Genomic DNA, 23240 nt, shown 5'->3' with positions numbered 1-23240 from the left:
CACAATTTGGTGATAAACTTAAATTTTATCAATTTATACAACTTGCTTGGCGTTTACACTAAAACTTTATAAGCTATACCAAATACATGAAAATTTTCATCAATTGATTTGGATTGGATAGATTCGACTTGTGAGGCTCCTGATTCGATGGTCTTCGCAGTTAGATTAAAATGGATTTAGGCAATTTTACAAATTTTATATTTTCTTAACCTCTACTCTATTAATTATCGCCATTGAGTGACGTTCTTTAAATACAACAAATTTGAGAAACACTTTGAATAATTTCATTAAACAAAAATATTATTGTAAAATTTTCTTTAAAAGAATACTAAGACAACCTTTTCTTTAAGAAAACTAACACTTTAGCCAATGCTTTAGCACATTATTATTATTTTTTAGTGAACTTGTGCAAGCATAAATAATTCAAGAATAAATATCAACATATTTTTTACATATACATTAATATTAACTTTTAGAAAATTAATATATTTTAAATGTTCAAATACCATACCAATTTTTGAATACTTATATACATATTTTTGCTGTAACTAATACACAACGAATATTGCAATGCATACAAAAAAAAATTGATAGACATTCTTTCAAATGCTTATTAATTTGTTAAAATAATCATATGCCTAGAACTACATATTTGTATTAAATTAAATACAAAAGATGCAGCAATCCATGTTTTCAAGAATGAATATTTAGTTCTGAATATTAGTAAACTTATAGCTGCAACATTTGTAGTCGGACTAATTAAAATTACTCTATATGGATAAAAACAATTTTGAAGTTATTCAAAAAACAAAATGTTGTTAGAAGAACGAGGATCCATAAATAACATAATTTAAATTGATGAGAAAAGATAACAATTGTTAGAAGAAAAAGAGAATATAATTGTTCACTATAAAAGTTGGATAATAACGGATAAACCAGATAATTGGTAATTCTCTTCATTTAGGCATGTAACTTAGGAGAGAGAAAATTAGTTAAATATATTTAATACTATATATATATATATATATATATATATATATATATATATATATATATATATATTTCTCCATAACTACCATCCAAACGAATATCTAAGAGTTTTCAAGCTTGTCCCAGAGCGATCTAACTATGCAAATTATTTAAGAAAACTAGAAAGAAAATAAAGTGTATTAAGGCATATTGCTATACTCTGCATTTTGAATAAAGAACGAAGTGGCATGCACCAAAATATTTCACATTTAAATTCATGAATACTGCCCGATTATGGTGACTTAGCATGGAATGATAAATGTAGTGTGTAACTTAAAAACTAACCCCTTGTTTGGTATATGGGAATGGATAGAATCAATGATGGAGCCAAGGGGGCAGAGGGGGGCCATGGCCCCCCCTAAGTTTTGAAAATTTTAATTTATAATATGTAAATATGTGTGTAAAATAAAATTGGCCCCCCCTAAATTTTTACAATTTTAGTTTATATTATGAGAGTTGATATATATATAAATTAGTCATCTTTGAATTAATTTTTTTCTTCAAAAAAAGTTATTTATTTTTTATTGTACTAATTATTTAACTTTCAAAAATTAAACATATAATTTGATGTTCTATAGTAAATTGACCCAATGTGATGTATTAGAATAAAAAGACCCAATTCATAATTGTTAAAAGCAAGAACTAGTACGTGTAAGAATAGAACTTCAACATTTTGAACTTGACATTCCAAATCATCCTGAATTGTAAGAATTATCTGGTATTCATGAGTTATGTCAAGACTTGGTGAAGACAAGAAAATCAGTGATATATCCTCTTATTGACAGATTGATTAGACTTGTTCTTACTCTTCTTGTAAGAGTGGGCATTTTCAATTATGAAAATAATCAAGACAAAACTCCGAAACAAGATGGAAGATAATTTCTTGAATGATTGTCTAATTGTGTATATAGAAAAGGAAGTTGCTGAAAAATTTAGCAGTGATTCAATTATAGATGAATTTAGTTCTATGAAAGAGCGTAGAGCTCAATTTACTTCTAAAAAAAGATGTTGAAATTTCAAATTATGTTAACATAACTTTTATCTTTTTTCAATTGAAAATAGTTACATTTATATTACATGGTTATATATATATATATTGCATAGGTGACATATTGGAGAGCATCTTCTCATAATGTGCAAATTGGATGGTTTGTGATGTTATAAACTATTTAATCAAAAGTTATTTTTTGTTAATTATTGTTATGACTATACCGCATATTTATGAATAGCCATACCTTTATAATTAAATTTAATATTTGATATTTTTAGATGTCATATATTTAAATAGAAGAAAATTATTTTGAACATAATCTATTAAGATAATTTTATTAGGAAAAAATTTTGGCCCCCCCAAAAAAAAATTCTGGCTCCGTCATAGAATAGAAAGGTCTTTCTACTTGAAATACCTTTTCACCGAGAATGGTAGGGAGAAAAATTTACCTTTTCACCCAGAATCGTAGGGAGAAAATTTTATTATTCAAGTGTCTAGTACACAAGGGTTTTAAAACTGATCATTTTATTGATAGGGAACAATCTGGTACACAAGTCAATATATAGTATCCATTCATTTTTCAATGTTTGGTATAATTCATATTTATGTATCAGAATGATATAAAATTAATACAAATTTGACTTAATTGCTCTAGATTATTGTATAGGATATAACACGTTTTATTTGTTCTACTTGTTATTTGTTTGTTTGCATGAAATTTTAACATTTTTTTTTTGCTTTCAAAATAATTAATGATTGATAAAAATTTTCAATTGTAATATTTAATTCATTTTAGCATATAGCTTTTTATGTTAAAATTTTACATCTGCTAGCAATATAATTAATTAATAAGCAGTGTAAAATATAAATTACATGAAGTTAAATAGATAAAATATATTTTTAAATTTTATTGTGTTTTCATTTTTTTTATATAAAATACAAAAAAAAATTCATACAATTCTTCAAAAGTCAAGGGAAAAAGTATCTTAAAATATTTGTTGGATATTAAAAATAAAAAAATTTTATTTTAGACAGAAGAAAAATGTTTATTAAAAAAAATTATACGTAATTATTCTTTGGGGAAATTTAGACGAAATGATACGAGGTAGCCCGCAAGTTTTACGTAACTTAGGAGAAGGACAAGGGTGGAACTTTCTATATAATTGTCAGTACTTCCCATAGATGTGGAGCAACTAGTTAAGAAGACTTAAGACAGAGGCTTTTCTTTTTTTTTTTAAAAAAAAAAATAGCCAAAACGGCATCATTTGTTTATATTAAAAAAAAATGACTAAGGGGACACAGCATCCCCCCGTGGTAAGAGTAAAGCTGTTAAGGTCCTTTTCATCATCGTCAAATTTACTTGACAATTGGAGATGGAAAGAGGTGAAGAGGGTGGAAGGCAGTGGTGGAGCCATATACAAGCAAGTGGAGTCAATTGACCCCATTTAACTTTGAAAAATTAGTTCTTAGACTTAGAAAATTTTTAAAAAAAATTTAAATTTGCATCTTATTTGACCCCACTATATTTTATCAAATTCTCTTTTCTATATACATTGACCCCGAAAAATTGAAAATTCATAATTCTTACCATCACAATAATTTTGAATTTATTTTAAATTATCTATAGAAGTCAGTTCAAAAATAAATTCATCTAAAATTTTCAAACACAAAGGGTGAACTTTCTTAAGTGGGGAGTGAGAAAACCAATTCTTCAAATCATTTTTTTTTCAAACTTCAAAAGTCTTCAAAACCAAGAATTATTCAAGTAGATGGTAAACTTTTTATTTATAATACGAAATTAAGTCATTATGATTTTTATTTATAATAGGATAAAGATAAATTTTATAAAAGAAATCCGTAGAAGATCAAGTTAATAGTGATTCGCAGATTACTTTAAAAAATTCAAGATGTTTAATTACTTATGTTAAAAAAGATGCGTTTAACAAAATTAATAATGAATTGATTTTGCAACATTAAAAAAGAAAAGTACTCGTACGGTACAGTTATAACCTGTATATAATATTAGTAATTTTTATTTTTTCAAAAAAATAAATTTTACTGTACTAAAATTTGATCCCACTTTGTCTGGTGTCTTAGCTCCGCCCCCGGTGGAAGGAGGGGATATATCATCCGTTCTGCTATATAAAGACGTAAAAAGATTATCGGACGAGAAAAATATAAGCAAGATTCACGACACCAGTATTTCCATTCCCGCAGTGGCACCAACTGTTTCCTAAAGATGACCAGCCTGGTTAACATGGTCTCGGCTACCAGGGAAAGGCTTCTATATCTGATGTCTGCAAGAGGATCACCTTTCGGGGTAGACATGGATTTGTCTCCTTATTGCGAGGCACTGCAGAATATCGTTGATGCATTGATGTTGGTACGATCCAAAACAGAAACAGAACGACAATCTGAGAGGATTTTAGAAGTTAAAAGAAGGATCAGAAGCCTGCTGTTTACAATTGAGAACGAGGTGGAGCTTTATGGCCTCCAACATGAATCTGGAGGATCTGGAAGTGGATACAAGGTCAGGGGTATCATCCGTAGTTGCATACAAGGTCTTAACAAAAGTCGCGCAAAGTTGGATATCATCCATAACCAGCTCAGTGACGCTGTCGTCGAGTACAACAGAGAACAAGCTCCGGATCTACCTATGGTCAATCATGATATAAGAAGTATAAATGATATAAGAAGTATAAAAGTTTCCCACACTTCAGAAAAGGCCCAACGGCTGGTTTCTCGAGCTAATTACTCCAACGACTTGGAACATACTGTTGGATTGGAGGAGGCCATAAGTCGACTGGTAAAAGTTTTAGTCCCTGGAGACACTGATGCCAAAGTAGTGATTGCTTCCATTTGCGGCGAAGGTGGAATCGGCAAAACAACCCTTGCAAACAAAGTGTACAACCAGCATCAGATCCGGAGTCATTTTGAGTGTTTCGCCTGGGTCTACGTCGGTATCAACTGGACGATTAGAGATATCTTGGTCAATATACTCCACCAATTGCTTCCCTCGCGACTGACCAAGAAGAACAAAGAGTTGATGATGATGACGATGGTGGACGTTGAGGACGTGGAGTTGGCTCAACAGGTACACGAAGTTCTACAAGAAAATGTTTGCCTAATTGTGCTGGACAATTGTTGTACCTATGAATTCTGGGATAGCCTGCGCATGGCCTTGCCAACCGAGGAGGAGAATGCTAGCAGATTCATCCTTACCACTCGGCAGAGGGATTTAGCTGTTCGTGTTGGTGCGGGATTCATCTGGGACATGCAAAATCTCGATCCCGACCAAAGCTGGGAATTATTCTCCTATTGGCGAGACTTAGCGTTCAAGGACGGTCAGTCTCTCTTTAACCTTTTCTTTTTTCTTCTTCTTTTTTTTTTGGATAATTAACTGATTACTACTATTTGTAAAAATCTTTCCGGATTAATTGCACTAAGCCCCCAAACGTGAAACATTTTGCCCCCTTAACTTATTTTTTAATCACTTTGCCTCATATTCAAAGGTAAAGGGTTGGTGAAATGAATTGAATACCCTTAATTTAACAATTGTAGTTATACTCTTATCAACTATGACTCTAGTTGCACTTTACCTTCTAAAAATTTTCCACTCAATTTACTTCCTAATTCATGTTTAAGAATGAAATTATCCTTGATATTTTACTTATTTTTATTTTTCTCTATAACATCTTTTTTTTTGTATATCTCTCACTTCTCCTTTTTTTTTTTAACCGTTATGTGTTGACATAAGTAAGCAATATATGATTGTTAGTAATTGATTAATCACAGACTTTAACTTTTATATATGTGTCTTAATAATTTAAACTTTTTGAATTAAATATGCTTCGTAACAAGAACAACATATATTTTGTGGGGCTACAAAGTGTGGTTTTCCCATAGTTTTCTTGCTCATTCTTTCATCATGCCAAAATTTGCCTATTAATTCGTTAGTTTTCATCACCAATTATTAACCACATACTCCAACATAAAGTTTCTTGGAGGTTGTAGTTAGTTTGTTACTTATATCAACTAAAAATGCTTAGATATAAATATAAAACTTATACCTTGTGCTCAATCAATTATCAATATTGATGTAGTAACAAAGACGTGACAAGAGGGAATGGAAAAAAAATTAAAAATAAAGGAAAAATAAGAGAGGAAATGAAAGAGAAGATAGAGAGGAAAAAAACAAAAATAGAAATAATTAACATATAGAGCATGGTAAATCCACCATGAAATTCTTTAGGGGCCAATTGGCAACTAGAGTTGTAATTTTTGAGGAGTAAATTGCAAATTAAAGTTATATTATGATTGAAATTGAGGAAACTTTTGGGAAATTCCAATGTTATTTACTGTCAAATATGATTTTGACTAATATATGGGATCTGTTGTAGTTTACATATTCCTGTTGGGTAGATTTTTAGAGAAGATAAAACCTATATTAATTTTATGTTCTAGTCTTATGTTGGGTTAATTGGCTTCATTATGGATGGTGGAATCCCACCAGAAGATGGTTCAGATCAGCAGGAACTAGGAGACCAAGGCCCAGAACTGGAACAAAATACACGGAGCTTAATCTCATCATGCCGGGGCTTACCATTGGCTATAATTTTAGTCGCCAGTATGTTGAGAAGCAGGACACTTGATTTGGAATCTGTGAAAGTCAGCCTTGGCATGATAAATTCTTCTGGAAGAGGTCCCGAATCTTTAAGTTACTACAGTTTGCCACTTGGTATAAGCTCGAGTTTTCTTTATTTGGGAAACTTCCCAAACAATTCAGGGATTCAGGTAGACAAATTGTGTGAGCTTTGGATTGCTGAAGGTCTGATATCAGCGTATAGGGAAAGCGGAGAAACAACGATGGACTTGGCAGGGCGATATTTTGATGAACTGTTGGTAAGGAGCTTGGTAATTCTGCATGAAGATGAAGTCTCAGATGTAAAACTCATGTCCTGCCACGTTCATGATCTAATAAGAGATTTCAGTGTATCACTTGGAGAAGAGGAGGGATTTTATGAGGTCATGGAATCTTCCATTAATCATCCACGAATGAGGTCATCTGCACAAAGGTGTGCTATATATTTGAATAGATATGACAACTTAGCTGATGTTTGCCCCTCTGCTAACCTTCGGTCTCTTTTAATCCTCAACTCTGACCAATCAGGGCAAGAACATACATGGCGACAGGAATTTTTTAATTTCAATAATCATAGATGGCTAAGAGTTCTAGATTTTGATAAAGTATGTTTTCAGGATGGAAAGCTACCAGACGGAGTAAGCAAGTTATTCTTCTTGAGATACTTGAGTTTTCGAGGAAGTTACCTGGAGGATTTGCCATCATTTGTTGGTGAATTTTTATACCTGGAAACCCTAGACCTGAGGGTTCGAAATGATTGTACATTGACAATTTCAAATGTCATTTGGAAGCTGAAACGACTAAGACATCTATACTTCCCTCTAGCATTTCGAACTCCTGATCATTGTGGTATGTTAAAACTGGATGGCTTGAATGAACTGGAGACACTAGAAGGTTTAGATACAAATGTTTGCAGTGCTGAGGACCTCATAAAGCTGACCAACCTTCGGAGTCTAGCAGTAACTGTGGAAGGAAAGCTGAAGGACTTGGTGCAGATAATCAACTGCATAAACAATAACTCGAGCCACTTGAGCAGGACATTGCTTGACATAAAAAATTTTGATTGTTACTCTGAAGAGCGGGTGTCATTCATTCCAAGTTTGTTCAGCTGTGGTGTACTTAAATCTTTGAGAATGGAAGGGCATATGGGAAAAGTACCAGAGGTTAGTACAATCTCTTCCAGCTTTACCGAGATTGTGTTAAGCGGTTCTGAGTTTGAACGAGATCCAATGGAAACACTGGAGAAGCTTCCCAACCTAAGGATCCTGGTCTTAGAAATTGAGGCATTCGTGGGAAAGAATATGAATTGTTCTGCCCCAGGTTTTCCTGAGCTCAGGTGTTTAAAACTCTCCAAATTGTACAGTTTAGAAGCATGGGAGGTTGCCGAAGGAGCAATGCATAAGCTTTTTACTTTGGAAATTTCGAAGTGCAGGAGAATGGAAATGCTTCCCGAGGGACTAAAGTATGTCAGTTCTCTCAGAAAGCTGAAGATTAGCATGATGCCAGAACAATTTGTAGGCAGGCTACATAAGGTAGATGGAATAGGTGGAGAAGATCTTCACAAAATCAACTCCAACTGTGCCATAAAATTTGGCAGTGATGATCGTTGGCTTTGAATATACCATTTCAGCAAATCAGGTAGTCCTTTACACCCGCCTTAAATTATGGAATTCTTTTTAGGTGTAAAATCTTCTCATCTTTTTTTTAATTATTTGTGATAGAGGTAACACTTTTAGATGCTAAGCATACTACCTTGTCAAGTTCTTTCCTATTATGATCCCTAAACATCACCCTAAAAGCGATTGCCAATAACAGACAGATATTTTCTCCCCGACAAATTCAACCAAAATTTGCTTAAGGAACTTATGGGCAGAAGAAATGCAATATGTTGAATTCCGAATATCAGTACTATACTAGTATATTCTCTTTCATTTTCTATAGACCAATAACAGCTGGTATGAATCAAGCATATTGCTAGAGTAATGTTATAAGCCTAATACGAAAGCTTTCAGTTTTATTATCCAAAAGTTTTTGTTTTGTTTTTTTCTCTTTTCTGACTTAATGCCAGAATTCCCGACTCTTAGACTCTTAAAGTTCAACTCAGATTCCACAGTCCTCCAGAAGTTTTGCATGGCCACCACTAAATGAGTGGAAAACATATGTTTACCTTCAATTAGAACTCCACATAAGAACCCCAGTTCTTGATTTTAAGGCATCTTGTCCTGCACTTCCTTCTCTGCTTAACTCACCTAGTTTGCTGCTCCAACATTGTGCCCTTGACTAGATATACTTCCCAGAAGTCAGACCACACAAGAAAGATGGATTAAAAGTTTAGTTGAAGCTGCAGACATGGCCAGCGCAGGACTTCAGCATGGACTCCACAAATTGAATGGGAGAAAGATGTTTACCTTCATCCATAGTTGCACTAACCAATCGGTGTTCTTGAGGAAAGGCATCTCTGAAGCACCAGTATTAGCATAATGCACCAAGTGCCTCTGCTTCAATATTCTGTTATTGAATAACTATGGTTTCCTATTTATTTGAAATTTATCATGTCAAATACTTCCACATATAAAATGCGTTCAAATATGAATTAGGTCCTTTGCACAGACAATGTTAGCCAAATATTCTGATGTATTGGTGCAAAATTATTCCATGTCTATTCTTCTCATCTTGACTGGCGAAGATGTGAAATGCTCTTGGTTCTGTTATTGCTTCTGGGCGAATTCTCTTTGCATAATGATGATTCAGGCTTAAACAATATAGATATACTAATTCAACTCTGAGCAAAGCGCCCCTCCCCCCCCCCCCAAACACACTCAGTGGAGCAGGGAAAACTTGCAGGAGTCTACCCATATTTTTTTCCCCGAGTGTAAGAACTTAGGTAGCCACATGGTAGCCCCCACGGCCATATGGTAGCAGCGATCTCTTGGAACCTTTAGGTTCCGGGTTCGAAACTGCGCTATGGGGACGCCTGTGCACTCACTTATCGTGTCTTGGTCGGGTTGGGGCGTCAGGCTCAGGTTGCAGGGGATTAGTCGGGACCCGTAAGAATTGACCCGAACACTCCTATGTCGACAAAAAAAAAATAAAAATAAGAACTTAGGTAGTGAATGCTCATATTATACCTCTATGATATTCATACGTTCATATCATTAAAAAAAATCAGTAAACTTTTAGCATATTATACTTTAGTTTCTGAAATAGTTAAAATTTGTTTTAGAGAAGCAGTAAAGAAAATCCAAATTGGAGCTCAACTTGTTTAGCATCAACGAATTGAGCTCGAGCTGGAACAAGCTCAAGTGAGTTCTAGAACCATATACAAAATTGCAACTCAACACATTTAACTAATTTAACGAACCAAGTAAATTAAATTTCACCAAGTATAAGAAGGTTCCCAAATACTTTTCACAATACATATTATAAATAATTAAGACAAACTAAGTGTACATAAGCACCAAGGGAAATTAGACATATAGTTCCAAAAAATGCATAAATGAGCCCAAACAAATTAAAATGAATTGTTTGCAAGTCGAGCCAAACTGATATTATATTCGAACTTGAATAGAACCAAACTAATGAGCTGAACTCAAACTTATACAAACCAAGTCAAGCTAAGCTCAGGAGTAGCTCAATTCATTTGAGAGCTCTACTTTGGCGGTCGGACTAGACAATTAGCTAGGGTTGGCAATTTTTGATATGACATGAACCTAACATGAAATTAATGGGTTTGAATTGAGACTTTGTGGGTTCGGATCAGAATCGGGTCGAACCCGATGAACCTGAAAAAAAAGGGTCGAATTCAGGTCATCTATGGGTTGATCCGATAACATGTTTATGAATTAAAATTGGTTCAAATCCAAAGAGAAATTTAAATCTGATAATAATAGAGAAGTTGCAGATTTAAGAAACTAGATTCTAAATTTATCAAATCTCAAATTTCACAAAAAAAAGATAAAAATTCAAAAAACTCTCGTGAGGAAAAACTTAAGAGAGAATAAAACTTTCACTATAATAGTTTAGGAGAGAAGAAACTCTCAATAGGAGTTTTTGGGATAATAGTGCAGTCTATCCCCTTTGCATGAACAATCCACTGATGTATTGACGAGAGGTCGTATTCTAATTCAAAAAATTGAGAGAGCCGCACGCCCCAAAAGAATAGGAAAACGGAAGGAAGGAAACTATGGTAGTCGCTAACATCTTATAAGAGGAAATTATTCAGATACTCTCCAGATTACCGGTGAAATTGCTTTTGTGATTTGAGTCAGTTTGCAAGCTATGGCAGAAAAACTTGACGGGATTTTTACTATCAATGCAAGTTTAATTCCGAATTTACACCCGTTGGACTGCAAGTATACAGGTCGCAATTGTAGTACAAGATGTGTATCGGGTCGATCCCACGATGAGCAATTAAAACAATTATTGGATACTAATTTACTCTATTATTTAGACTTACAATTAATTTGAGCAGAAACTTCAGAATTTAATTCAACTACAAAAATTCTTAAATAGATAAATGCAATTTCACAATAGAAATAGAATTCACTAAATATTAAGATCTAGGGATGTAGATTCCACATATAACACAAAAGATCTAAAACGAATGAATTTAACACTTGTTACTGCTCTTGTTTAACCAAGGATTCATTTCCAACAATACCAAAATCACATTTTCATGATAATAATGGGTTAAAACAGATTAGTTTTTCCTAATCTCTTGGAAAATACTAAATCTGTTTTGTGCATACCTGAAATATAGATTTTATCCACTTGAATGTATTTCTATTCTCATGAATATACTACTCAAGCTCTACTTATGTCATTCCATTATTTTTACCATTTCTCAATGAGTAAAAACAACTATAAACCTGCTATTGGTGATCAAGCAACAACAAGTAATCCAACATACACAAGTAGATAAGTTAATACAAGACATAACAAGCATAAATCACAATCACTTCATATCATTTGGCCATAAGCTTCATCTACTCCCTAGATAAAGGAAATTAGCTACTCATGAATGATTTAACAATCAAACTCACAAGTTTATTAATGCAAAACATCATGAAGTACAAGTATAAGAAAGGTAAAAGAAAGCTTAGCCAATTGAAGGTAAAGCTCTCCAATTCCTGCTATGTTCTTGTACAAGATGGTTACAAGTGAAAAACCAAATGCTTCTCTAAGAACTCTTAACTAGAGAGAAAACTTGTTGCAAGAAGGAAAACTAGCTACGTATGGTGATGCCAGGCTTCTCCCCTGTGTTTCTGCATAAAAGGTGGTAGAAATTCCATTCCTCTCACTTCATAATTTCCTCCACTCAGATTTTGTAAAAAGAAGTCAAAGATATGATGTTTCCTTTTTGTCCACACTCATTTGGTCTTCTCTTTTATTGCAGAAGCATGTGCACCGAATTCCCTTGCATCTTTGCTCTCGGATCCTAAGTTTTTGGGTTATGATCTTCAAAATCACTGGGTTGGGTTGGGTTGGACTCCCAGCCTTAATGAAAGCAAAAAAACCAGTCGTGGTAGCAGATTATGAAACAATTTGTGTATTGGTTTCGTTTCTTCCAGAGTTAATTGACTCAAAACAGTGTTTACTTTAGCACAGAATTTGCTGACAAATGCAGTCATCAACCTACTAATTGCATCCCATATCATCAAAATTGTGGACATTTGCTTTCGAACTGATAACAATTCAATAGAATAGCTTACGGCCAATTTACTTCCATTGAGCTATTGTAGAAGTTCAGTCATGGTAATTTGCTAGCAACATCGTGCATTGATTGTCTCATGTCCTCTATGACGGATTTTGATTAATTTTCTAGAACATCATATGGCTCCGGTGCTTTACTGCTTTTTCCCCCACTGTACGTAGTTTGGTCCTTTACTACGTAATCCTGATTTAATAAATTTTATATAACCATCTTATGATTTGAGTTAAAACTTAAAAGTGTCATAATGCTCTCATGGTTTAAACTAAAGTGTCGTTATTAGCTTTTCTACTAAAATTAACGGTTAATCTAAAAAAGTTAAAGTCAAACTAATGAATTGACAAAGTTATGCTTTCACTACTTTTTTTTGTTTTTGTTTTTCCTTTTCTTTCCCATTTTCTTTTTTCCTTTGGGAAGAGAATAGATGATTTAAAAAAAAAAAAAAACTATACTTTGACTTACTAGATCTTAATAAATCATAATTTTTTCCAAATAAAAAATAGAAGAAATGGAAATAGAAAATAGATAAATAAGAATTAGAAAATAACAAATATTTAACGACTGCAAATATCGTTGTAGGTTTCAAAACTAAAATTTTAACGACTGCAAATCTTTAACGGCGATTTTTTATTTTGTATTTATCTATTTTTTATCTCAATTTTTCATTGTATTTGGGAAAATAAAAAAAAATAGTGAAAGGGTGAATTTATTAATTTATTAGTTTGATTTTGACTTTTTAATATTGATAGTTGGTTTTAATGGAAAAACTAGTGATGACACTTTAACTTAATTCATGTATAGGTTATGTGCATATTTTAAAATCATACACGGTTATGTGGTAAAGCTTCAAACCATATGAAGGTAAAAAGATAATTTACAATTTTTTTTTTTTGGGTATGAATATGCAAGCAGCTTAGTGTATTTTCTTGGTCAGTAACTTTGATTAGGAGGTCCATGGGCAGAATTAATTGCTTATCAGAAAATACGCAAATAACCAGTTTTTATGGTTTTCTTCAAAAAAAAAAAAACACACAAATAATTGATATTTCATCACATCTTCATTATAGTCTATAATATTCTTGCCTCCTATATTAACGTGCATACAAGTGTTCAAGGAGCATGATATGTGTGCAATTAATAAAGGATATTAATTTTTGGAATATATTTTCTTGAAATCATTTTTATGAGATCTGATTTTATGTTTTGAATATAAACAGGTAAAAAAAATTCACCGAAATAAAATGTGTAATCACACTATATTTTATTAAAGCAATAGGTAATTTAAAGCAAACATATAATTTCTAATCACACTATATTTTATTAAAAATTACATTAAGAAAAATACTTTCTTGACATTTATGATGAGAGAGATAGAGGAAAATATAAGTAATAGGTTGTTTATGAGGGGTTTTTTAAAAGCGACAATTTTATTTATACCAAAAGGCTACTCTCTCTATTTACAGGTAAGCAGTAAGCTAGGCTCCGGCCTATTAATACTTAAGGCCTGAATAGATAAGCTCGAGCTGACTTTTTCTAGGTTTTAGTTTTAATTGTCCGTGGGCTCTTAAAAAATTTAGTTAAAAGCTGTTTTGCTGACGGCTGCTCAATAAATACGAACGACAGTTTAACAAACCCTAAGTTAAATTAGCATGTTTATTTTCTTCATACACGAGTTTTGTTAAGGATAACCACTATGGTACACATTCACATACCAGAGGAAATGATTGTTGAGATACTCTCTAGATTGCCGGTGAAATCGATTTTGAAATTCAAGCTGGTTTGCAAGTTATGGAACTCTTTGCTATCCGATCCTCGATTCAGTTTGGTGACTAAAGGTAGAGAACACGCGATCTTCTGGTGTAGTGGCAAAAGATGTTTTGGTTCTTTAGACCATCAGTATGCAATCCGAGAGATTCCTAGGCAATGTTGGGATCGACAGCATTTAGATTTTGTGGGATCTTGTAACGGTTTGGTGCTCTTCAGTACTTATGGTACCCGTTACGACTGCTATAGTTATTGTTACTTCTATCTTTTGAACCCATCAACAAGATCTTTTAGAGGTTTGATCAACTTCGGCAGGAGGATATTGTATGGTGAAAACCGTATAACTGATTATCCAGTGGCCTATGGATTTTGCTTCGACAAGTTGTCAGATGATTACAAAGCAATAATGGTGTATTATTCTTCTTCATCGTTTCCTTCTCAAAGGGCTCTTGTTTTTAGCTTGAAGAGGGGAACAACTTTAAGAGATGTCAGTCTCCCCTACATGCTTAGGGGAACAGGGGTTTTAGCCAATGGCAATTTGCATTGGATAGACGTAAATGGTCAGGAGATCATTGGCGGTGACTTGATGGTTTGTTTTGATGAAACCACCAACAGATTTAGCAAATTACCCACGCCAGCAGTGGTACGTGGTGGGAATAAGCCTATTTACAGGCTGGGAGTTTTGGACGGATGCCTTTGCATGTCTAGATATACTGCTGGAATTTATACATTCAAGTGCGAGCTTTTTGTTATGCGAGAATATGGTGTGAAGGAATCTTGGGCTACTTTGTGCGCTATATCTGGTGGAGCGAATTTGAGAAGTGTGAGGGGGTGGGAGCCTCTCTTCTTCACCAAGTCCGGCGAGGAGTTATTGATCTCAGGCTCTTATTGTATATTGGCTTACAATGTAAAAACCAAGTCACTCAAGGAAATTCACACATATTCCGGCCAGGAATCCTATGTTGGTCCTCTTAGGTATGTGGAAAGTCTGATACCGCTGGGAAACTTTGAGAGATGAAACGTGGTAAAATCTTCCAACCTTTGCTGGATGTATGGCTCAAAAATCAAAATATGCCTTAGTTTTACCAGACTGTTTGTTATCTTTATTATGGTTATATGTTGGTCCATCTCCTTCGTTCTTCTTTTTAATTTTTTGGGTTCATCTATTTTGGGGTATTGACTGATTGCGTTCGTTGAACCAGTAAACAGTAAATCTTAGGTCTGGAAATTTGCTCGAGACTGGTCGTGCGTAAAATTGCTCGAGTCCTAAAAAAGGGCTTCTGAGTTAATCCCTCACTGGACAACTATTATGGCATCAATAGCCCTTATGTAATGCTGGACATAATATTACTACGTACTACTGGTTATCTGGTTTTCGGCCTAGCAATTTTTGTCTCTTTTCCTATGTAAACTGTCCTAACTTGTACGGTAAAAGTGATCGAAATATTCCAAGTTATGAGAATGAAACTGGAAGCTGAATATGTACTATTTGCCTAGTGATTGCCCTTGCTGTATCTGGGCAGTGAAATGCAGTCAACTAGCATATATATGATCCTCGCAAGAAACTCTAGCACATAAGCTGAGACAAAACTGTGAGCCCATTTGTTGGAACTAATTATTATGGCATCCAAGACATAAAACCAAAATTGGCTCGTGAAAGGTTTACTACATGCAAATAAAGAATCTCGTAAATTAATTGTTGGAGGGTAAATTGAGTATCTTTTAACAAAACAATGCTCCAAAAAGTCACTTAAATAGGAGCAGAAGCATCTAATTAATTAATAGTGTCTCCAACACTGTCATCTAGACTAGTAGATCAATTTCTAGGAAAGCAGACTGTTTCTCATTAACACCGGCCGCAACATGGATGACTTTGCATATGCTTTCAAAGTAGATACTTCAGCTGGTTTTTACCCCGGACTCTGCATGGGACTTATTTGAGTTTGTCAAAATTGTAGCCCATTATCTTAAATACATTTAAATACTAATTAAATAATTGGCGAATTTCAAACTCAAATACTTATCAAATAATTCAAACGGCTTATAAGAATTTGAGTGGATTAAAAAAATCTTTTGTCGAATCCTTCTATTCAAATGAAGTTGGGAATGGATAATCAAGGGATATTTGGTAGAGAATCCCTTGTTTGTTTAGATGAAACGACAAGCAGATTCATTGAATTGCCCAAGCTGCAGTTATATAGAATTATATAGACACAAAAGGGGGTGGCATATATGATTATACCCAAAGTAGATCAATTATTCAAGAAGATTCGACAAAGTAATACTCTGAAAGGCAATTTGCAAGTTGTGTACTCTGAAATATGCTTGAATCTCTCAGTACTGTTTTTTCTTTTACTTCTTTTTTTTTTTTAACTCTTTTTGGTCGGTTCATTTCCTTCAGGTATTACTTTTTTGTGGTGCAAGATTGATTGATTTAATTACATAATTTGCGTGATTGGCAAATAATTTGCAAGCAACGGCTAATGAACTTAAGATCCTTATTTAAGCTTTTTGAAGGGGAAATAACTGATAGCACAAGAGCTGAGGTCCACGAGCAGAATTTTATTCTTCAGGGACCATTTCTATAACCGGGGATGACAAAATATGCTAGGACACGACAAGCTTGATTGTTAGGAAAATATCAAATGCAACTAGGACTGTAAATATTAAGCAGAAAAGATGACTCTTCTTGAGTACGAGGACTGTTGTGATTTTTAGGCACTATAATACAAAGGATTTGGAAGTTTAAATGTTCTATTTGCACTTGGAAGCCCCTCAATGCTGCTCCATTGGTCACCAAGAATGCCCCAAATGCGATATCCCTTGCTGATCAATTGTTTCCTTACATCAGATTTGAATCCCTGGATGTCCTTGCATGCATGTGCATCATCAGCTCCCCTGCAACAATAGAGCAATGAGAATAATCTCAAAAGATAGGCAGGCACCATTTAGACCAGATGCACAGAATCATGTTTTAAAAGGATGCATATTGTGCTAGCAAAAGAAATCATATCCAGACCTTAATAAGAGAATATTCCAGCCAAAGAAGCCCTCATTGACAAGGTTGTCGACTGTGGCAGATCTGAGATGCTCCATCCTTGAAGAAACCAAAATGATCCGAACTCCTCGTGATTTAAGCTCATTGAAAAGCTTCAGAGAGTGCTGAAGAGCTGGTGCTTTGCCCTTGCTCATCCACTCTTCCAAAGAGGTCAAGTTCAACTTCTTTCCCCTATTAAAAACAATATATGGTAGGAATCAGGCTTAAAAGTGAATGAATAATAGAATCTTATAGCTGAAATGACTTACCCAAAACCATTTTTCTTGTAGTAAGGGACAGTGGACAAAAGAGTATCATCAATGTCAAAGATCCAAGCATCTGCGCCATCTTTCTTGAGATTGCAGCTGGTGCTGAGATAGACAATGGATTCATGAATAGTCCTCTCAGAATCCACCCTGTATTGAGTTGATGTCATGTATTTGCCCATGTATGAAACACATTCATCAGGCACAACATCAAAATCCCTGATGTTATGGAGCTCAACATTCATCCTCCAAGCCTCACAGTAGTTCTTCAAGGTGATTTGAAGTCCATCTTTCCCTTTCTCCTTGAGAATGTTGCAGTCTGCTGCAGCTGAGCCTAGCAGGAAGCAAAAGATAGCTAACAAAATGCCAACACTTCTTGCCATCCTTTTCCTCACAAAGGGTAGTCGGCAATCTACAACGGGCATCGATGGCTGTCTAATTTGTCCGGTTTAAATAGCTACTATATGTGGAACTGGTCAGCAATTTACACTAGGAGGTGCAAAGGACATGGAGCAGTGGGCATTAGTTGGCACATGGAGCTTCTTCTCCATTTTCAGCTTCACATGGCAAACAAGACACCTAATGTATTAAAATAAGGGATTACTCTATCCCAGTTAATCCATAAGATACTGCCCAAAAGTCTGCAACAAAAATACTAAAGATTGTCAAATGGTAATTAGAATCTATAAAACTGTCACTATGCTAGGAGGCTTAGCATGTCTCGGACAGTTGACTTTACGCTAGCATTGTCAAATGCGTTGGTCTTCATTTTTGGAAAGTTCCTCAAGTCTTCCACATTAGGACCGAGTTATAAAAGTCTTCCTCAAGTCTTTCTTAAAACGTCATAAAAGCATATCACATGGGCTCCATCGACTGACTTTCATTTAGGAGCCGCTGACTTTAGTTTGTCAACGTATTGGACGCCCATACAAAAAATGATCGGTTTGTTTGTCAACGTATTACTACCATTTATTGATCAGAATTGTCTGCAGCAGCAGCAGCAGCGCCTGCATCCGTGCTGGAGGAACATTAATAGATAGATTTTCTTTATTATCCCGAGGAACTTTAAAATATTAAATCGATTATTTGGACGTGATCAATCTGACCAATCTCAATAGTCTAAATCGAGTATTGTTGCAACCATAACCGGCTAATAAAATTTCGTTTTTTAACCAGCTAATAGAAATTCCTTCAGCAACAAAGGTTTTCTGGGTTGCCAAAAAGTATTGCAGGGTTAGCCGGCAAGACAGTGGCTAAAGCCATATGTGCAATTAGTTCTATGTAAATTGAGTTTTGCGACAGTATCAAATTTTCTCACTTTTCCATCAGCCATTTCCACAGCTATGCTTTAACTCAGTCGTGGATGGATGAACAGAAATAACAATTGGAAGCGCATTCAACAACAAAAGTGTAGCACTTGGATACATCAATATACAAAGGGGATAACATATAAGTTATTTCTTCTGTCTTGCTGCCTAGCCTACACTATTTTTAGGGATAACATGCACACTGTTCTTCTGGACCAAAAAAAACCACTCTCCCCGTTGAATTACTATTTTTAGAAGTTTTTATAAAAAAAATTATTGTAATAATTTGATGTATGCGAAATTAAAAAAGGGATAATTTCAGAAACCTCCCCTGAGGTTTCTGACACTTTCACTGACATCCCCTGAGGTTCTCAAAATTTCACTTACCTCCCTTGATAAAAAATTGGGCCCCTTTTCTGACGTCATCAGGGCCAAAATTACAGATATATCCCAAGTAGTTGGGGTTAATTACTACCGTTTATGTTTAAGTTACATAATGAATTTTCTTATTCTTTACGTACCTATTCTTGTCATGCAAGATTACACGCCTGACTTCAAATTACGTACTTTGCAAGAAAATGTCTGTGGAGTCATTTGTTACAAGACAAGAAGTTCAATCAAATAAGAACAATTTATGTACACAGGTGGGATTGGGAATTCAAGCTTGTCCTTTTTGGTATTTAGGATAATGTTTTTATATGAACTCAAGGAAGATGGATAGCCTATTTTGCAAGGTTATTAGGTAATTTACCTTTGTGGAATTCTTGATATCAAGCCATTTGATTGCTAATGTGGACAGGTGGCTTAAGCGCGTAATAAGTGCCATGGATTCGAAGTTCGGCTGAAATATCACATATCGAACGAAGTCTTTATTAGAAACCTATTAGAGTTCAGTGAGCTCTCGTACTAAGCTCCACCGCCAACCCTCCATTTCGAAAAAAAAAGACAAAAGCAAAACAAAAGCAAACACACGAAGCGCAGAATAACGTTGAAACCCGCAAGCGGGATTATGTGTTTTTTCTATTTCAAGGTTAGCTCGCATGCGGGGTAATGTTATATTTGAGCGCGAGAAGAAAAGATTGGTAATTAGGCTCTTTGGGCATTATAAGTAAATATTTAAATTAATGGCAGTTTTATTACACCAATATTATTGTATTATGATTATTATGATTATTGTATTATTTCTTATGCAAATATAACATTTAATTATTTAAATTTGATTTTATTTTTACAATTTATAAAATTTTTATCACTTATATAATATTTTTAAAACCCTAATACATCTAAATTTGATTTTATTTTTCAAATTTATAAGATTTTTATTTAAAAAAATGGGATACGGATAAGATATCCGGTTGGTTCGATTTGCATAGGTGCATATGAGAATATCCGAATACTCCTGAAACCCGCAAGCGGGATTCTGTGTTTTTTCTATTTCAAGGTTAGCTCGCATGCGGGTTAATGTTATATTTGAGCGCGAGAAGAAAAAATTGGTAATTAGGCTCTTTGGGCATTATAAGTAAATATTTAAATTAATGGCAGTTTTATTACACCAATATTATTGTATTATCATTATTATGATTATTGTATTATTTCTTATGCAAATATAACATTTAATTATCCAAGCAGTTTGATTTTATTTTTACAATTTATAAAATTTTTATCACTTATATAATATTTTTAAAACCCTAATACATCTAAATTTGAATCTAATTTTCTACAAGTCATACTTATAAATGCGAAATCTAACAAAAAAGTTAAATACAATTTTTGCAGGTCAAATTTAACAAATGCGAGCTATTTGCAAAATTTTAAATATTTGCAACATTTTTTAAAACAAAAATTAGAAGCTTTCTGCAAATAATTCCCTACCTCTCAAAAAATACCAAAATAAAAAAGATAAGAGCTCGCATTTGCTTCCTAGAAATAATTCCCTAGCTCTTAAAAAAGGAAAAAAAAAAATTGAGAAGAGCTCGCATTCGTGGAATTCACAAATCCCCTGACGGAAATTAAACCCAAAATCACCCCTTTTGTAGAATTTTTTTAAAATTCATCACAAAGTTGGAAATTTCTCAATAGAAATACAACTTGTCTGGATTCCTTTCACTCTCTGATATCATTACGGTTGCTTTGCGATTACAGCGGCAAAACCTGTTTTTAATGGAGAAAGATGTAGGTGAATTCCATGATTCTCCCCTATGGCTTGAAGAGGCCATGGTTGCAGCTAAAACTTTTTACTCAGAGCTCTAATTGTAGCACAGCAAATGCACTTGTTATCACTCCAAATTAGTAGCAAAGAATGTTAATAGCTTGAAACCTCAGAGGTAGTTAAGTTGCTTTGCTTTATATGCTATTGCTACTGAAACAGCAAACCTTCTGGCCGTTGCAATTTGCAGCTAGCCGTTGCAAAATCTGCCAAATAACTGTTGCATGGCACATCTGGTGCATGCAATTTTTTGTATTGCACTTACCCCCCCTCAACTTTACTAATTAGTCCAAATCATTTATTTTTCTTTGAATCTTCTACTAATACAACTTCTGCAAAGGGTAGCTATGGAATAAAAATACCTTCTCACACATGAAAATAATATTTTAATCTGATTTGGACTGGATTGTTACCACAAAATCAAAAGCAAGGGAGGTAAGTGAAATTTTGAGAACCTCAGGGGATGTCAGTGAAAGTGTCAGAAACCTCAGGGGAGGTTTCTGAAATTATCCCATTAAAAAAATAATTTAAAAAATATGTTCATAAAAATGTAAAAAATTTTCGACAGAAAATCACAATCCAAACAAGGAAAATGCAATTCTAATTCTGCCCCCAAAGAATGATGGTCAAGATAAATGGTACCATTATGAGTAATTCTCAAAGAATATTCCGGGTGCAAATGGAAAAACAGTAAGAGACACTAACTACTATTACCAATTTCAGATTCAACTCCATGCTTACTCGCAAGTAATGACTAGAACACGAGAAAAGTCAACTGAACTGCCTGCAGTTCTTTAAGGGAGACAAGTTTACAAGCAAAATGTGCGTGAAACTCTTTAATGGAATCAATACGATTTCTGATTATTAACTCAACAAGTCTGCATTGTGCATGGGCAACAGGGGAAAAAAACAAATCACCACCACCCAAAACTTTCTACATTTGAGCTGATCCTAAGATCTTTGTCGTATGAGATCTCCAATTAGTGAAACAGATCCAAAGCAAAAGGAAATGAGAAGCAAATCCTCTGAATCACCACTTCTATATAATACTACCAGTTTTAAATTCCTTCCAAATTCACAGCTAGACTTTTTGTTTTGCAAACCATGGGAATGCCTGTTCAGACAAAAGGGAACTGAACAATATTTAAAAACAAAAAAAAAAGGAAAAATACTTGAGCTAGAGAGTTGCAAGTTTCAGCAAAGCCAACTGCCATTCACACACAAAAAATATCATACAAAATCTCGTACTTGTCAAAGTTTAACTAAAAGTGACAAGGCAGACCAAATCTCAAACAATGGCATTAGCAGCACTAGCAATCCTGGGCCACAGATCAGCACACTCCTTCCCTATCGGACCAGTAATAGCAGACCCTAAAGAAGACAATAGTTAGCATGTAAGATACGAGAACAAAGAGAGCCAAAAAAAAAAAAGATGGATGTATTTACTTGGCTACAACTGGAAATCTACAGATGATACTGTGGTTATAAGAATGAGAGAATATGGTTTGAAGGAGTCTTGGACTACCCTGTTCATTATTACCAAAGTCATATCGAAGCGGAGGAGTGGGTTTCAGGGGAAAGGGCTATATCGGTTGGTAGTGCCAGTACTCTTTTCTAACAAGTTTGAGGAGGATATTCTGGATGAGGACATTTTAGTTGCTAACATTTCATTCATATTGGCATACAATCTAAAAAACAGGTCATCCAAGAATATTGAGCTCCATCCCTATCAGTGTATTGATGATGGACCTGTTATGTATGTGGAAAGTCTAGCATCAGTTCATTGAATATCCTGGCACAAAAATTTCAAGAACATAATACCGGAGATCAAGCCAAGTCTGCAAGATTTGGTACTTTGAATATGCTTGTATGTACTCAACTGTTTTTTGTTCATCCTTTTTTGGCTTGGTCAATTTCCTTACAGTATACTACTTTTGTACAACTGATGTCATTAGTGTAAGACCAAATTAACTCATCAATACTTTTTAGCTTTGGTGACGCAATAAGTCTGGAATTCATCACATTTTAATCACTTTACCATGTTATCTATGGCGTCCTGGTGCTTGATTATACGTTGGACCACGTGTATACAAGTACTTGCCTGCAACTTTTGATTGCAACATACGTTGTATAAAAGAAACATCAGAAAGCATTCACATTGCCATTATGTCTTGGCAGCATGAACATCAAGATGTTTTCATCATGGAAAGTACTTCCAGTGTTGAATGATAGAGATAGTAATAGAAGTATGGACAAATACATTGGGTTCACAAAGATTGTATTAATTA

The 23240-nt window shown here is 34.2% G+C and overlaps 3 protein-coding genes across 3 annotated transcripts; 2 read left to right on the top strand and 1 right to left on the bottom strand.

The window, feature by feature from the left end:
* The first annotated feature begins 4188 nt into the window (after positions 1 to 4188).
* Positions 4189 to 9338, top strand: LOC113737940 (probable disease resistance RPP8-like protein 2). Its single transcript, XM_027265076.2, has 3 exons — positions 4189 to 5364; positions 6534 to 8300; positions 8947 to 9338. The coding sequence occupies exons 1-2, from the start codon at positions 4260 to 4262 to the stop codon at positions 8276 to 8278; spliced, it is 2850 nt and encodes a 949-aa protein (XP_027120877.2). The 5' UTR covers positions 4189 to 4259; the 3' UTR covers positions 8279 to 8300; positions 8947 to 9338.
* Positions 9339 to 14065: 4727 nt separating this feature from the next.
* LOC113737939 (F-box protein CPR1-like) lies at positions 14066 to 15154 on the top strand. The gene has a single exon (XM_027265075.1). The coding sequence runs from the start codon at positions 14066 to 14068 to the stop codon at positions 15152 to 15154; it is 1089 nt and encodes a 362-aa protein (XP_027120876.1).
* Positions 15155 to 16617: 1463 nt separating this feature from the next.
* On the bottom strand, positions 16618 to 17874 carry LOC113736704 (acid phosphatase 1-like). Its single transcript, XM_027263778.2, has 3 exons — positions 17443 to 17874; positions 17156 to 17365; positions 16618 to 17034 (listed from the first exon to the last, which is right to left on the bottom strand). The coding sequence occupies exons 1-3, from the start codon at positions 17862 to 17864 to the stop codon at positions 16851 to 16853; spliced, it is 816 nt and encodes a 271-aa protein (XP_027119579.1). The 5' UTR covers positions 17865 to 17874; the 3' UTR covers positions 16618 to 16850.
* Positions 17875 to 23240: the final 5366 nt, after the last annotated feature.

This window comes from Coffea arabica, chromosome 3e (assembly GCF_036785885.1).
Source record: "Coffea arabica cultivar ET-39 chromosome 3e, Coffea Arabica ET-39 HiFi, whole genome shotgun sequence".
In the NCBI taxonomy this organism is placed as follows: domain Eukaryota; kingdom Viridiplantae; phylum Streptophyta; class Magnoliopsida; order Gentianales; family Rubiaceae; genus Coffea; species Coffea arabica.
This window is presented reverse-complemented; position numbering and strand designations above follow the sequence as displayed.

What these genes read in the sequence shown, in the direction of transcription:
- LOC113737939 (XM_027265075.1), top strand. Translation starts at nt 14,066, where the DNA reads ATGGTACACATTCACATACCAGAGGAAATGATTGTTGAGATACTCTCT.
- LOC113736704 (XM_027263778.2), bottom strand. Translation starts at nt 17,864, where the DNA reads ATGCCCGTTGTAGATTGCCGACTACCCTTTGTGAGGAAAAGGATGGCA. An exon ending in TACAAGAAAAATGGTTTTGG is followed by an intron (nt 17,366 to 17,442) that starts GTAAGTCATTTC and finishes TGTTTTTAATAG; the next exon opens with GGGAAAGAAGTTGAACTTGA. An exon ending in TGGAATATTCTCTTATTAAG is followed by an intron (nt 17,035 to 17,155) that starts GTCTGGATATGA and finishes CTATTGTTGCAG; the next exon opens with GGGAGCTGATGATGCACATG.
- LOC113737940 (XM_027265076.2), top strand. Translation starts at nt 4,260, where the DNA reads ATGACCAGCCTGGTTAACATGGTCTCGGCTACCAGGGAAAGGCTTCTA. An exon ending in AGACTTAGCGTTCAAGGACG is followed by an intron (nt 5,365 to 6,533) that starts GTCAGTCTCTCT and finishes GAATCCCACCAG; the next exon opens with AAGATGGTTCAGATCAGCAG.